This window comes from Pantherophis guttatus, chromosome 10 (assembly GCF_059756535.1).
Source record: "Pantherophis guttatus breed Tessera chromosome 10, ASM5975653v1, whole genome shotgun sequence".
In the NCBI taxonomy this organism is placed as follows: domain Eukaryota; kingdom Metazoa; phylum Chordata; class Lepidosauria; order Squamata; family Colubridae; genus Pantherophis; species Pantherophis guttatus.
In genome coordinates, this window is record NC_142072.1 from 14,299,195 (window position 1) to 14,315,607 (window position 16,413).

At 43.8% G+C, this 16,413-nt stretch overlaps 1 protein-coding gene across 1 annotated transcript in view; it reads right to left on the bottom strand.

Moving 5' to 3' along the window:
* Positions 1-3,327: 3,327 nt before the first annotated feature.
* Positions 3,328-16,413, bottom strand: part of LOC117663452 (discoidin, CUB and LCCL domain-containing protein 1-like) — a 39,538-nt gene continuing 26,452 nt past the window's right edge. The window contains exons 8-15 of the mRNA XM_034413638.3: positions 15,301-15,495; positions 12,869-12,990; positions 11,880-12,048; positions 11,647-11,739; positions 10,905-10,995; positions 9,960-9,997; positions 6,245-6,367; positions 3,328-5,688 (exon numbers count right to left, since the gene is read on the bottom strand). Of these exons, the coding sequence (XP_034269529.2) occupies positions 5,144-5,688; positions 6,245-6,367; positions 9,960-9,997; positions 10,905-10,995; positions 11,647-11,739; positions 11,880-12,048; positions 12,869-12,990; positions 15,301-15,495 (1,376 nt within the window). The 3' untranslated portion in view covers positions 3,328-5,143. The remainder of the gene's footprint in view (positions 5,689-6,244; positions 6,368-9,959; positions 9,998-10,904; positions 10,996-11,646; positions 11,740-11,879; positions 12,049-12,868; positions 12,991-15,300; positions 15,496-16,413) is intronic.

Here is a 16,413-nt window from a genome sequence, read left to right on the forward strand (position 1 = left end):
ACTTTAAATCAAAAAAGTTGTAATAAGATGCTGCAGGCTAAGACTAATCAAACTAAAATACCAAAACACTGGTGCGTCACATTGTAATAGCTTTTCAAAATAATATTGTACATTCGTCTCTAGTCTGCATGTTCATATTTGGCTGCAAATGACATAGAGTTCACTGATGTTGGCAAGGCAGGGGTGGGACCTTACCGGTTAAACAACCGGTTCGCCGAGCGCGCGTGCGCAGTTTCCATAAAATTGAACTTCCGCATTGCAAACAAGGAAAGGAGCAAGGATAACAGCTGAAGAGGGCCAATTCAATCTGCCGCCCCTGATCAGCTGGGCTTCAGAAGCAGAAATAAAGGTCAGTATAACCCTTGGGCGGGCAGGCGGGCCCACTTTCACAGCAACAGAGAACCGGTTCGCTCGGCAAGAAGTGGGAACTACTGATTCAGCCGAACCGGTAGAATCCCACCACTGTGGCAAGGCCAGCAAATTCTAACAGCCCTTTATTGTATTTATTTGATGAATACAAAAGTAGGAGAAAAGCTACCACGATAATTACAGCTTATTTCTGGACTGATAATTAGATGTCCTATATATTATTTATCAGTGTCATGCTGGAAGGCCGGGAATAATGCAAAAACTTATTTTTAAGGAACTGGAGAGGAATAAGATAATCTGTTTAAAGTATTACGTGGCATGCTTTGTTAATTATAGTAGGAGTGTGTAGGAATTCAACGTATGAACATCACTAAACCCATGCATTTGGTGAAGTTTTTTTAAAAAAAACAACAACAATGATTTATGTAACCTGTTTCAGAGGTGGGTTTCAGCAGGTTCTGACCAGTTCTGGAGAACTGGTAGCAGAAATTTTGAGTAGTTTGGAGAACCTGTAGTAAAAATTCTGACTGGCCCTGCCCCCATCTATTCTCTGCCTCCCAAGTCCCAGCTGATTGGGAGGAAATGGGGATTTTGCAGTAACTTTCCCCTGGATTGGAGAGGGAATGGAGATTTTACAGTATCCTTCTCCTGCCATGCCCACCAAACCACGCCCACCAAGCCATGCCATGCCCACCAAGCCACGCCCACAGAACCGGTAGTAAAAATTTTTGAAACCCACCACTGGCCTGTTTCTGTGGGTGTTGGTGAATTGCAGTGACTTTAAGTGTTGACTTTATTACCAGGAATTCCCAGGAATTAAACAGGATCTGAAAACAATAGATTGTGTACTTCCCATAGGATGGTTATAAATTAAATACTTATAAATAGTAAGGCTATGCAATGCTTTGCGTTTAAAAGCTACTGTAACTCACATTTCTGAATGTCAAGGCAGAAATATATAGTAGTATCTGTCTGCAGTTTAGCCTGAAATCATGCAGCTGTTTGTGCTTCTGTGTCTCCAAAGCATCTTTCTGTCTTCAATTCCAAATCATGGCATGGTTCTAGTAATAGGATACTTATGTGGTAGCATACAGGAATCATTTCTGCAAAATGGAGACCAGATCTTCCAAGTACTTTAAGAGATTGGGCAGTAGAGCCATAGATGAGCTGGCTCTTTTATCAACTTCCTGTCCAAGATGGATGCAAATAGATTATGTTAAAATATTTATAAATAAAATGGGATTTAATTATATATTTGATATTAACTGACCTTTTCCAAACATTCATGTAGATATCATGCTATGTGCTTTGTATTACAGATCTATCTTGTGAAAACTTATTATGTTGTTGCTTTTATAAACTTGAGACTATTTTATCCTTTCATAACAAGCGGCATTGTGGCCTAGTGGTGAAAACGCTTGCCTCCTACTTGGAAGGTTGAGAGTTCAATCCTAGGTAGCGGCAGATGTTTAGTGGGCCAAAGAAAAAAAATACCTGCTGCAAACTCCATGTAAGTGTCAGGAAGGGCACCCAGCCAGTAAATGCCCTGACTCTACCCCAGATAGGTACTACAGGATTGTAAAAAGAGAGTAATGCAGGGGTGAAATGCTCTTGGATCAGACCGGATCGCCTGATCCGGTAGCAATTTTTCCCTGTGGTTCGGCGATCCGGTAGCGATCAATTCCTGGGTGTCATTACTTCCTGGTTTTAACCAGGAAGTAATGTTTTTTTACCTTCTGCGCGTGCACAGAAGCAGTGGTGAAATCTAAAATTTGTTACTACCGGTTCTGTGGGCGTGGCTTGATGGGGGGGGGATAATGTGACTGGGTGGGCATGGCCAATTTTTTAAAACTTTTAAAACCATTTTTTACATGTAAAAACCATGTAAAAAATGCTTACAAAAGGCTCTGACGATCCCAGCTGAGTTGCCTGATCGTCAGAGGGTTTTTAAAAAACCCTCTGCCGATCAGGCAACTCAGCTGGGATCATCAGAGCCATTTAAAAGGAAAAAAAGCCTCTGATGATCACGCGGCTCAGCTGGGCATGGGTGGCGGGAGCAGGGATTTTTGCTACCGGTTCTCTGAACTGCCCGCCGCCATCGCTACCTACTCGCCCAAGCCGATCCGAACCGGGAGCATTTGACCCCTGCACAGAAGGTGTGTGTGCGCGCAGCGCGTGCGCTTCCAAACCGGCAAGGAAGGTAAGTAGATTTCACCCCTGGAGTAATGGGTTTGAAATAGCAAAGAGAAACAAGAGATATTTAATTATTTTGGTTTATAAATATCTTCCATAAACTAATCTTTGTCTATGGTAACATGGTTTTAGAAAATTGCAACATATCTCCAGAAAGAAAAGACATGAAAATATTGATGCCACAACAAAATTACAGGACAGCGTGCCCTTTAGAACAGTTCTGGTTTTTTTTAAAAAAATCATTGTTAGCAAGTCTGTGTATGTGCTGATTGTTTCAAACATCTGCTGTGTCAACACAATACATGCCATTGTAGGGACTAAAATTGTAAAGGGGCATTCTTCTGGCAAAGAAACCAATCTGCAGTTCAGTTTGTTAGGGTCATGGCATCCAAGCTGTAAACTCATGCAAACATCAAGTCTTACCAAACTTTAGACGTGAAAGCGAATGGTTGTAAACAGGAATGAGTGATCTGTGTGTCACTGCTAAAATAGCCTTAAATGAAAAGTCTATGAAAACAGAATTACAAATTTTAGTTCATCGGGGCTGTTACATCAGTACACATAGGGGAGTTGTGGACACATTGTTGTTATCTGTTAATTGTTTTCTCATGCCTTTGATCTTCAGAGGGATTACTTCAACTGCCATAAAATAATGGCTTTAATTAGGCTGATAAATCCAAGAGCATAAGAAAGTCTTTTTTTTTATTAAAGAGGCACAAAAGTAAATATAGCAAACTTAGCACTTCAGAAAGTAATGAGAATAGGTGCAACAATGAGTCAGTTTATTGTCAAGTCTTAGAACAGACGAAACAGATTTTCATGTGCTTACATAAGGTGAAATGTGCAAGAAAGAGCCGAAGAGATTGTAAAAAAAAATGCTTTTAAAAGCCTCTGACAATCCCAGCTGAGCCGCGCAATCATCAGAGGCTTTTTTTTTACTTTTAGAGACATTTTTTCGGCAGAAGAGGTTGTAGAAAAAAATGCTTTTAAAAATAAAAATAAAAAAGCCTCTGATGATTGAGCATGGGGGGGGGGGCAGGGATGTTTGCTACTAGTTCTCCGAACCACCTGCCATCATTGCTACCGGATTGGGCGATCCGGTCCAAATCGGGAGCATTTCACCCCTGCTTGTGATGATCTCATTAGCTTTCAGCTCCTCTTTCTTGGAAATCTCTCATGGATATTGACTCCTGGAGGGCATTTACATTTGGGTATCAAACAGAATGCAAACACTGACTACAGTCAGGAAAATAATTTTGATTTTTCATTTCTGAATAGGAACGAAAATTAAAAAACTCCAAGCAGATTTGTTAGTAATAGATGGCAAGGGAGGATGGGGGAGGAAAAAAGCAGATTTTTAAAATTTGGTTTACAAAATATTTTTCAAGGGGATAAGAATAGAAAGTAAGTTTAATGAGCTCTGCTGAATGAAGTTTTGTTCTTTTCCTTCATCTGGGAATCTCATAACATGTTGTACTTGTGTTCTTAGCAATAATTATATCGGCAATGCAGCCAAAAGAAATTATAAATGCAATTGTACACCCCCATCCCGCACTGTTGTTTTTGGACTACAGGGCAGGCAAGCAAGGATTGTTGGAATACTTGTCATTCTCATGAGTTTATCAACCCAAGACTTAGTTAGAAAGTTTCCCAGCTTGGGCAGGGAAAGCATCATTTGGATCCAATGAAGGATTGTCCTTTGTAGATGTAGATCAGCTGACCCTATTGTTAGGTAGAGTAAGGTAGTGCCTCAGATGGAAAATCCTTAGAGGTAGCAAGATATATGGGGAGGAAAACCTGTATGCCTTTGTCTGGTTACTGGTGTTCTCCAAACCAGTCTAACTGGAAAATATAATTTTATCATCAGCCTTCTAAAGTAAGATTTAATCCCTTCACTGGCAGATGTTTGCATATCGAAGGAAAGACGGTGACATTTTGTTCTTTGCAAAACATCTAGATCATTCTAGGAGCACAGCAAGATGCTGAATGCAGATTTCATAGGAAGAAGGTAAAGATAACGGAGTCCTTGCAGATTTTACTCTGCTAGTCATTGCCAGCTGTAGGGGGACGGGGACCGATGCTCATCTCCATTTCAAGGCCATTGAGCCAGCGCTGTCCAAAGATATTTCCCAAGTCATGTTTCTCAAGTCATGTGGCCGGCATGATGTCACAGAGCGCTGTTACCTTCCCACAAAAGTGGTACCTATTCATCTACTTGCATTTGCATGCTTTCGAACTGCTAGGTTGGCAGGAGCTGGAGCAAGGATGGGCACTCACTCCGTCACATGACACTCGGGTCTCGAACCTAGGCTGCCGACTTTCCAGCCAACAAGCCCAGCGTCTTAACTGCTGAGCCACAGAATGAAGGCCCCAGCTTTATCTACTGGAGCATCCTTGCTTAAAGAAAAAAAAAAAAAGACTGGGCATCAATTGCTTGGCCAGACCTTTGTCTACAACATGGAAGGACTGTGATACTGTAGATCATGTCAGTTTGAACGTGAAGCTGTGGAGCTTTGGGTCCTTCAAGAGGGGACCGCCTTTCTCACCGCAGCCTGATGGGAAGGTTTCCTTCCTGCAGGATTCACAAGGGTTTGTGATAGACGTGTTCATAGGGGGGATTTCTCTGTTGGAAATGGCAGCCCTGAAATGAGGCTGTACGGACTTTATCTCCGTGGTTTGGAGTCCATTCACTTGGGAGAGGAGGAGGAGGAGGAGGAGGCAGGCAGCCAAGATCAGTTTGGATAGACCTTTCCTGCTGGCCAGCGTCACCTGCTTGGCTCTCCAGCTTCTCTGCCGGACATTGAGTTGGGAAATCATATTGCAGTGAAGATTTGTGGTGGCCCGGTGGAGCTAGGCAGCCCCCCAGACTTTCGGAGAAAGGGAGCATTTGGACACCGAGGTTCGTCCTGCAAGGGCCTCTCCCCAGATCTGCAGGCTGCTCCACGAATGGGGTGGCGTACTCCGGTTCCAGGGGCAAGGGCTCTGTGTACTCATGCTGCTTGCCTGGAACATCGTAAGGATTCACCACCAGGGGGAGCGTGTAACCTTCGTCCATGGCTGGCTTGAAAGTGGATGGGGCCGCCGGGCAGCCAGGGCTGACTTGGACCAGGTCTGGCTCAGCATACTCTGCGAAGGAGAAGGAGAGGGTGAAGAAAATCCATTCAAGACAGGGTACTTCGAAACTCCTTGCAGCAAAGTTTGACAGCTAACAAAAGCACAATGATAGGATTAGAACAAGCAGCCCTTCACCCAAGACCCAACCTGGGACAGAAGCCATGAGCCACAATAGGAATTGCCCAAGACCCTTTCAGAAGACAAGCCCCTTCATTGCCCCATCACCCCCAGAACAGTTCAGACTTCAAAGGCACAGAAACCTATAAAGATCCATCCTCTCATTCCACCAGTTGTTCAGCTGACCCAGAACTGCTGTTGGTTCTGTTCATCATTAAGTTTTCTTTCCAATCAGCCTCCGTGTTGTTTCCAACGTCTTTCTCCCAGCTTGGAAGTGAACCAGATGGATTTTCCTTCCAACGCTGGGAGCTGAAGTCCACAAGTTGGCCATCCCTGGTAATAGATCCTCCTGAACAGGTATGGGATTTCACTATGATTCTACACCTCCCAATATTAATGGCTGGAGAAGAGGATATGTGATCTTAGATGGCCCTAGGAGAAAGCAATTTACCTGGTGACTGAGCGCCTAGAAGATCTACCGGCGTTGCTGGCCCAGGAAAGGAGGCAATTTCAGAGGCAGACAGTTGCAAGTTCCCCCTGGAACATACCTGGCCGGCTTCTGCTATCAAGTAACCTAAAATGGAATTGCAGCGTCACCTAGACAAACCAACAGAAGCTAGAAGCCGATGGGTATATGGCCATTGAAATGATTAAAAAAAAAAAAATTACATTTGGAGAAAAAGCATTTTTTTACATTTGGTTGGACAGATAAATTATTCTGTGAGACTTGCACTGGTCTTCAACCACCATTAATCTCATCTGGTATTTATAAATTCACCTTCCACATACAGATCTTCGTGTATCCAAAGTAGTGTTGTGTATGTTACACAGAGAGAGGAAGGTGGGGGCAGCCTTATAAAGCCTCAGTATTTTCAGAAATATCAAAGAAGGGAAGGAAAAGTAAGCTTGTCTTAAATCTGATTTAATTAAGTCTTCTAGGACCCAGCTTTTCCTGCCACTGTTTGCAACACTTGGCTAAAGCTTTGAGTTGGCTTGCCCCCCCACCAAGGCTGGGTGATGGGCCCCAAAGAGGCATATATGAGAGAGGGAGATAGCAATAGCACTTAGACTTATATACCGCTTTGCAGTGCTTTACAGTCCTCTCTAAGTGGTTTACAGAGCCAGCATTGCCCCCAACCATCTGGGTCCTCATTTTACCCACCTCGGGAGGATGGAAGGCTGAGTCAACCTTGAGCCTGCTGAGATTTGAACTGCCAAATTGCAGGCAGCCGGCAGTCAGCAGAAGTAGACTGCAGTACTGCACTCTAACCACTGCGCCACTGCGGCCCAGATACCTGGGATGGTGGGAGTTGCAGCTCCTCCTGCAGTCATAACTATAGGCAAGCTGCCAAGCACCCAAATTATGATATGACTACAGGGGGATAGGCAACAGCCACAATTTTCAGTTATAAGTTCATTCGTTCATAATTTTGAATGGTCACTAAATGAATGGTCGTATATCAAGAATACCTGTACCCTACAAGAACTCATAGCTGGCACTATGAATATATCTGCTATGAATTGCACTATGCAGATGAATTAATTTCAGTGTGAGGAGGGAAAAAAGAGGGAGAGTCAGAAACTGACTTCAAAATAAGGAAATGCAATTAGAGCAGAGTTTACCAGAACACGGCCAACTTTCTATCCCTAGAATGTTGCCTCTTTGTCTGGAGTTCGGGGAATTTTTTTAAAAAAAGCTAATAGGTTAAAACAGACATGTCCAAGCAGCCCTAGAAAGCTAATAATATAAATCTATAGCTTTATAGACAATAAAAATATTCAAAAATAAAAGAACTTCTGTTCTTTTTATACATTAACTATATTATATATTTCATATGCAGCCCAAGGCAGTTTATTTATTTATTTAGATCATAAGATTTATTTATTTATTTAGATAATTCCAAAGTTCCTCTTCAGTCCATAAAGCCAAGGAAAAACCAAAAAGATGGACGAACCTGGGTTTAAAAACAATTAAACTCTGCAGCCAGAAAAAGGTTGAAAAACCTTTGAATTACAGCTAGTAATTACATCCAAACTGGATGGAAGAAGTGACACAGCAAAGCAAATATTACAAACTCCCTCCTTGTCTCCCTAATTTGCAATTCCTCCTTTTAGTGCTTTGAATATCAGTTCCCGTAGGACAAATTAAAGGCTTTAGAGCAGGGGTCTCCAACCTTGGCAACTTTAAGATTTGTGGACTTCAACTCCCAGAATTCCTCAGCCAGCAAAGCAGAGGAATTCTGGGAGTTGAAGTCCACAAGTTTTAAAGTTGCCAAGGTTGGAGACCCCTGCTTTAGAGAAAGATATTCTGAGTGTTTATCCACTTGCAGGATGCAAGCCACTCCTCTCAAATACAGCTGTTGCAAAAAAAGGGAAATAAAACCAAGAGCCTGCAAAAAAGGAAGAAAAATAAATGGGAAAGTTGGCACGGGCTAGAAGAAAGCTGTCCTTTTATTGAGGACATGATGTGCTGCACTTTTGCATGCCATCCCAAAGTTGCATGCGGATGTAAGAAGAAAACAAAGCCCTCTTCTCACTGTAAATCAATAAAGCAGCTTAAAACACACCATGATTAGCATCCGTCCAATGAATCCTGAAACATTCATAAAAAGCCATGACTCCCTGTGCTGAAACAGAAAGGGAAATTTCGACCATCTGTGTTTCGGAAAAGGCAAAAAGACACAACCCAATGTGAAAAAAAACCTTAGATAAGCAAATCAGGAGGTCTGCTTCAGTTTGGTTTTGTAGGTAGGATCTGCTCATTAACCCCAAACAAGGTTAACTTCAGACCAACAATCAAGTAAGCAATATCCCAATCAAGAAACTGCCAAAGAGCCATCAGTAAACAGCCCAACCAAAGAATCTCTTAGAGCAGGGTGTCAAAATTCCAGGCCCGTGGGCTGGATCTGGCCCGCAGGGTGCTTAAATGTGGTCCACAGGGCCGGCCTACAAATAGCAAAGGACCGCCCCACGGTGCCTCTTGCAGCCAAAACGGGGCATGGGGCGAAGTGCTGCAAAAGGCCGTGCAAACTGTCTCCCTGTCAGCACTTCAAGCTGCATTTACTCTAGTGCTGACATAAGAAGGAGAAGCGGAGGCGTCTGGAAAGGGACATTTGACTTTTCACCTACTTATTTTCCCTGGAGATAATATCCCCTAGGAGATGGGATGGGAGGGGGGAAATTCCTTTGAGCTGGAGCAGTAGATTAGGGGTAGAGTGACTTGGAAGATGGCCAATGAGTGCAGAGGAGTGGGGAAAGGAAAGGGAGGGTTTTGGGTCAGAAAGTCAGTGTTGGCTACGATGGCATTGGAGTTAGAATGTCGTGCTTAATAAATGGGAGTTTTTCATCAAAGACTTTGTTTGAAATGCAATTTATTTGAGACGACCTCGAGACTTGACACTCCCATCCCTCCCCCACGGCTGGCCCGCAGAGAACTACAATGCGGATCCAGCCCTTGAAGAAATCCCGTTTGACACCCCTGTCTTAGACCAGGCGTCTGCAACCTTAAACACTCAAAGAGCCATTTGGACCCATTTCCCACAGAAAAGAAAACACCGGGAGCCACAAAACCCTTCCCGTGCCTGACTATTTCTTGAGCAGCCACAAAACTAGCATATGTAGTTGAATTAAATGTTCTGTTTTCTTCTGAAACTTTTCTTTTCTTGGATTTATCCACGGTTGGCCTACCGGGGGTTGAAAAGCTCAATAAATCGCGTGCCAGCAGGTGTCACACATTGGTGGCTCTGACGCATATTTTGAGTGACAGGGAGCTGCAGCAGAGGGGTGAAAGAGCCACATGCGGCTCCAGAGCCGCAGGTTGCTGACCCCTGTCTTAGACCAACCCACCAACACTGACAGGCAAGCCATCAAAAAATAAACTGATAGCAAACCGCACCCCTTCTAGCACTGATCCCTACTACAGGTCTCCGTGAGCAGGGGGTTGGACTAGATGACCTCCAAGGTCCCTTCCAACTCTGTTACTATTACATGATGATGTTACCTAATTAGGGTAATGAAACATCTGCAAGAAAACAAGCAAGCTCAGAGAGCACTAAGGACCCCTCATGTCAACCCTGAGCTACAAATATTCTCCTTTATTGGTACCCCCAAACAGGGCAAACCTCCTCCTATTGTATTTTAATGCTCTGTATTGTTCGATACTTTACCTTTTATAAAGTTGCCATCATTCTGGGTTGGTGCCTTCCTGCCAAAGAGAAGACGGGATGAATAACAGTTGGATTGAAAAACATACAGTGGATTAGAGTGTCTCTCTGCCTGTGTGTTGTGGCCCGCCAGCAGCCAGTGGAGCTGGCAGCAGAATTAGACAGTGAGTAGGTTGGGGAGGCACATGGGCCAGTCCTGGAGTCTGGGGGAAGACTCGGACGAGGGCTCTGCGTCAGAGGCAGAGAGGGGGCCAGGGCCGTCTAACAGTTGTCAGCTGCCTTCAGAGTTGGACATCAGTGGGGCAGAAGAACAGCTGGAGCCTGTTCTCAGTGTGCACATGTGCAGAGCTGCCAGACGAAGGGAACAGCTAAGGAACAAGGGTCGACTCAGGAGTAAAGCCACAGGTGGATGGTGAATGGCCCCTCCCAGAGGGAATAAAAGAGGAGCAAAAGGGGAGGGGAGTTTGCAGGAGACAATTAGTTTGCTTAATTGGTTTGTGACTCTCCGAGACTCCTTGCCAAATTTTGAAGCTATCGGCCTGGCAGCTCTCCAAGCCAGATAAGGTCTGTGACTGTAAATTCTCCCTTGAAAGATTTTGCTGGATGTGAATGAGAGAAATTCACAGTAACTTAATAAAAAGGGATTTTTGTCAGGACAAGGCGTTTGCTTCACGCTCTTGGGAAGCCTAGGTCAGAACACAGTGTTCCTCAACTTTGGCAACTTTAAGATATGTGGACTTCAACTCCCAGAATTCCCTGGCCAGCCATGCTGGCTTGAGTTATTTGCAAATATGATAAAGGTGGGATAGAAATAAATGCATGGGACTTGCTGGTTTCGAGCTTCACATGATGTGTGGACCAATGACTGCAGCAGTGGGATTTCTGTTGGGGACGAGTACAGAAAAAATCCAGGGATAAAGGGAAGCCAGGAAGGAGCAAGAGACTCACCTCTTCTTATAACAGAGAAAAACCAGCAGCAAGACAGTTGCGGCAATCAAGAGTGAACCTCCAACTAGGAGCATCGCCAGTAATGGAGGACCTGCAGAAAGAGGAATTAAATCACCCAAAGGCTGCTTCTAGCCCACCCCCAGCAATACTCTAGGGTTTGTCAGGTGCAAGAAATCAGGAGTCAAGATTGTTCAAATGAGTACAGGTTTATACCATGCTAGCTCTCAACCAGAAACTGAATTTCAAATTGGCGGTAGATAAGAGTCAATGATAAGGGGACGCGGTGGCTCGGTGGCTGAGACGCTGAGCTTGTCGATCGAAAGGTCGGCAGTTCAGCGGTTCGAATCCCTAGTGCCGCATAACGGGGTGAGCTCCCGTTACTTGTCTGAGCTTCTGCCAACCTAGCAGTTCGAAAGCACGTAAAAAATGCAAGTAGAAAAATAGGGACCACCTTATGGGTGGGGTGGGAATGGAGATTTTTGCAGTATCCTTTCCCTGGAGTGAGGTGGGAATGGAGATTTTGCAGTATCCTTCCCCTGCCACGCCCACCAAGCCACACCCACCAAGCCACACCCACAGAACCGGTAGTAAAAGAAAAATTGATTTCACCACTGCCTGGGTTATCCCTGGCTTGTTTTGTTTGTTTTTGCAAACAAACAGTTGTTAATTCTTTCCTACCCTACCCTCGCTTATCTGAATGTTTGGCTAAATGTTTCTTAGCATTATGAACAAGAAGCCTTACCTGTTTTCTCCGGATTGATCATTATTCCTGGGATCGTTGTGAAAGCGGTTGGGGTGCTGGTCACACCAAGGAACACTTTTGGGTTATTCTGGACTGCAAAGGGAATAATTTCAGGCAAGTCTTTTGCTTCACCGCATCACAGGTATATCGCCTGCTAACGCTACCCATTCATCTCAGTTTCAGAACAAGGACGGGGAAGTTACAGCCCTCCAAGATATCATTGAACTCTCTACCTTCAGTCTCGATGTATTTCTGCCGAAGGGTTTGGCATCCCAGCACTTCTACTTTCAAAGCGGCTCTCTGGTTCCAGCTCTGGGGTACAATGCGCAGGTAACGGGCCAGGATGGGTGGGATAAAGGCATTGGAGACTTCCTGGTAGTTGTCGCTGTTGCCTTCGAAGATCTGAGAAGGTTTCAGGGGAGGGAAGAAGAAGAACGGAAAAAGCAACGCCATAACTGTTCAAATGAGGCATAGTCTAACATAGGCACCCTTGCCTTTGTGCTCCAGATGTTTTAAACTACATAGAACATAGAATAACAGAGTTGGAACCTTGGAAGTCTTCTAGTCCAACCCCCTGCTTAGGCAGAAAAACCACCACCACCATGATTATCCAACATCTTCTTAAAAACTTCCAGTGTTGGAGCATTTACAACTTATGGAGGCAAGTTGTTCCACTGGTTAATTGTTCTCACTATCAGGAAATTTCTCCTTAGTTCTAAGTTGCTTCTCTCCTTGAATAGTTTCCACCCATTGCTTCTTTTCCTACCCTCAGGTGCTTTGGAGAATAGCTTGGCTCCTTCTTCTTTGGGGCAGCCCCTGAGATATTGGAAGACTGCTATCATGTCTCCCCTAGTCCTTCTTTTCATGAAACTAAACATACTCAGTTCCTGCAACCGTTCTTCATACGTTTTAGCCTCCAGTCCCCTAATCATCTTTGTTGCTCTTCTCTGTTGCTTTTCTCAGACCTCCTTCTGACCCTCGCAATATACAGGTCCTGTATGAAAGGGGTGGCTGGTTGCAATATCTTTCTCTGTAGTCGTAACTATCTGTTGAAGTTGGTATCTGCCCTGCTTGCTTGCTGTACCAAACCAGACAGTTATAGAATTACAAATGACAGACTCAATAATCTCACAAATGAAGGCGAATCATCTCAATAACTAATAATGGTAATCAGTATTTTCCACCCTTACTAAAAGCAGTTGCTCATTTTAATCCACCTCACCTTTTCCTCTTTGGTGCTGCCAGATTTGTAGGTCTTCCAGTTCTTGCCATCTCTGCTGAACTGAACCTGGTAGGATTTGACGTAGTAGTTGTATTTATGGGAAGATCCCTTGGTGACAATTCCTAGAATAGATGAGGTTAAAATTTGTATCTAAACTATAGGCACAAGTCAAGCATGTTTATGATGGAACTATATTCAACGATCCAGCTATGACCTCTACCCAAGAAGGAGGAAGTAAAAATATTACAACTGACAAAGGGGTGAAATCCAGCAGGTTCTGACAGGTTCTGGAGAACCGGTAGTGGAAATTTTGAGTAGTTTGGAGAACCGGCAAATACCACCTCTGGCAGGTCCCAGAGTAGGGTGGGAATGGGGATTTTGCAGTATCCTTCCCTGCCACACCCACCAAGCCACACCATGCCCACCAAGCCATGTCCACAGAACCGGTAGTAAAAAAAAATTGAATTTCACCATTGAACTGACTCCCTGGCTGCTGCTCCTTACAGTAGTGGCCAAAATTGTGGAAACCTTTTGGGAAAAGTGTATTTTCTAAAACTATCTAATAACACTTTTTTTTTTTGGAGTAGTACCATAGAATTATGTATCAATGGAAAGATAATTTAATCAAGAATGTAATGCAAGAACTTTTAGGAAGGATTTGCTATTAGAATAGCAGTTACAGTATAAAGAAGAAAAGTGAAACAGGTAGAAAAAATGAGATATACAAAAATTATCACCATGTCAGTAAATACTTAGTTGGGTAACCTTTAGCATGAATGACGGCCTTACAACATCTTCCCATGGAGTGAACCAAGTCTTTTACTTCTGCAGATGTTATAATGTGAAACCAAGATTTAATGATTGCTTCTATTAATTGGGTTTTATTGCTGGGTCGCTTCTGATTAACAAGCTTCTTTAGTCGGCTCCATAGATTTTCAATTGAGTTAAGGTCTGGGCTAATCCCAGGCCATTCCAGCAGTGGAATAGGATTATCTTGAAACTCCAAAAAAAAAGAAAAGAAAAGTGGTGTTATTTTAGCCATCAAACCTCAAAAATACACTTTTCCCAAAAGGTTTCCATAATTTTGGCCACTATTGTATGTCTTTCCTTTACATTTAATAGCAGTAGAGAAGCCAGGGAGTTTGCAGGCATCTGGAGAGACTAGACTGCGGTGAAAGGCAGAGTATACAATCACCTTGTTGTAATAGCAATTAGTATCAAATCCAACCGCTCAGCCATAAGAATTTCTGTAACATTTTTTCTCCTTTAGAAAAAAACAAATCAAAAGCAGTTTCTTTCCTATTTAACTGAAGGACTGCGGTCAGAAGGGAAAAAAATAGATGTTCAGCAGAGCACTTTTCTTGGAAAGCTTCAGGTTGGTCAGCAGGAATATCCGATGCTGCCTCCTTGCTCCATGTAACATCAATTGAGAGAGATGTTCGATTAGCTTTTTTTTTAAGGTTTATTTTTTATTTATTTATTTTGTCAAGCATGTATTAGATAACAGATATAAGTATAAACATGATTATGAATACAGGATAAGGATACAAATAAATGGGGACAGTAGGACAGGGATGGTAGGCACGTTGTGCGCTTATGGATGCTCCTTGTAGACCTCTTAGGAGTGGGGTCTAAGTCTAAGTCTAAGTCTAACAGTCTAAGATTAAAGTTATGGGGGTTAGGGGATGTAACAATAGAGTCAGGTAGAGCATTCCAGGCATTGACCACTCTGTTGCTGAAGTTGTATTTTCTGTAATGGTTCACTTTAAGTTTGTATCTATTGTGTGCTCGTGTATTGTTTTGGTTGAAGCTGAGGTAGTCATTGACAGGTAGGACATTGCAGCAGATAATTTTATGTACTTAGGTCAGACTGAAGGCGGCGTAGTTCTAAATTGTTTAAGCCCAAACCTTCCTTCTCCCGTCTTGCATTCCACTCGGCCTCCAGTCCCTCGGTCTTACAATGCCTCCATTTTCTTCTCCAAACAAGCTCCATTATAGGGTGGCCGCACAAAGCCTCATGTGGCCTCAGGCATCTCGAAACAAAAGGCGGATTTTCCAGGATATATGAGGCTGGTTCAGTCCACCCATCTTTCATATGGAACAGGATGGGGTACGCGGAAAGGGAGGAGGGCCGGGAAAAGCAAGGCACGGAGAATGAAAGGGCGGAGGCCAAAAATGGACCAAAAAAAAAAAACCAAAAATGAAAAAGGAGGAGGTGGCTAGATCCGACAGTGTCCCAGAATATGATTTGATTTAAATCAAGGGTGTCCAACCTTGGCAACTTTAAGACTTGTTGACTTCAACTCCTAGAATTCCCAAGCCAGCCATGTTGGATGAAGAATTCTGGGAGTTCAAGTCCACAAATCTTAAACCTCCCCAAGGTTGGACATGGGTGTTTTAGACAAAGGAAAAGGCTGGTGATACTTACTGACCTGTGATGTTCCTCTTTCCACCCAAATCTATTTCCAGCCACTCATTTGCAGAGTTGTGATCTGCTGCCCAAGAAGAACCATCAATAGCCAACGCTGCTCGCTCAGCGGCCCAAGCGTGATGGTCCCCCAGAATACTCTGTTCATGCCAGCAGGAGGAAGCGTTGAAACTGGCAACTTCCAAAGCCCTGGCACAGTCTGAGGAAACAAGGAAGCAGATGTTCTTCATTCAGCCTCACAGTTACTTGCCAGTTAATCGTGATTTCTATTGTCCCAGAAATATTGTCTGTTTTTCATGAGAAATACTTATTTAGTATTGCATTTTTACCCCACCTTTTCTTTGAATGTTCAAGAAGATTTAAAGAGGTGATAGGTTGGGCTGAGAGAGATTGGCTGCACTCACCCAGTGGCTTACATGGTTGAGCAAGGACTTGAACCCAAGTCTCCATCTGGTCAAAGCTCAATTCCCTAATCACTGCGTTTGTGATATAGGGGGAAAAAAGTGGAAATGGAGATGGATTATGCTTAGGGCCGGGGTACCTACGAGACCGCCTTCTGCCACCAATAGCCTTCCACCGGCCAGTACGCTCGCACAGAGTGGGCCTCCTCAGGGTGCCGTCTGCCAGACAATGTCGGCTGGTGACCGCCAAGGGGAGAGCCTTCTCTGTGGCGGCGCCCACCCTCTGGAACAACCTCCCCCCAGAGATACGTACAATAACAGACCTCCGGATTTTTCGTCGGGCCCTGAAAACCTATTTATTTCAAATAGCTGGGCTGGCTTGAGTTAAATTTAAATTGATTTTAAATTGGGTTGTTTTAATTTACGGCCAAAATATCTAATTATTTTAAATTGTTTTTAAATTTTGTATGTCCTGTTTTTTACTTTGGCTGTTCACCGCCCTGAGTCCTATTTGGAGAAGGGCAGTATAGAAACAAACAAACAAACAAACAAACAAACAAACAAACAAACAAACAAACAAATAAATAAATAAATAATGTTTACCTCCTTTGTGTCTGTTGTAGTCCGCTGGCGGCCTGCAGAGCTGGCAGCAGTCGGACAGTGAGGAGGTTGGGGAGGAACATGGGCCAGTCCTGGAGCCTGGGGAAGGCTCGGAC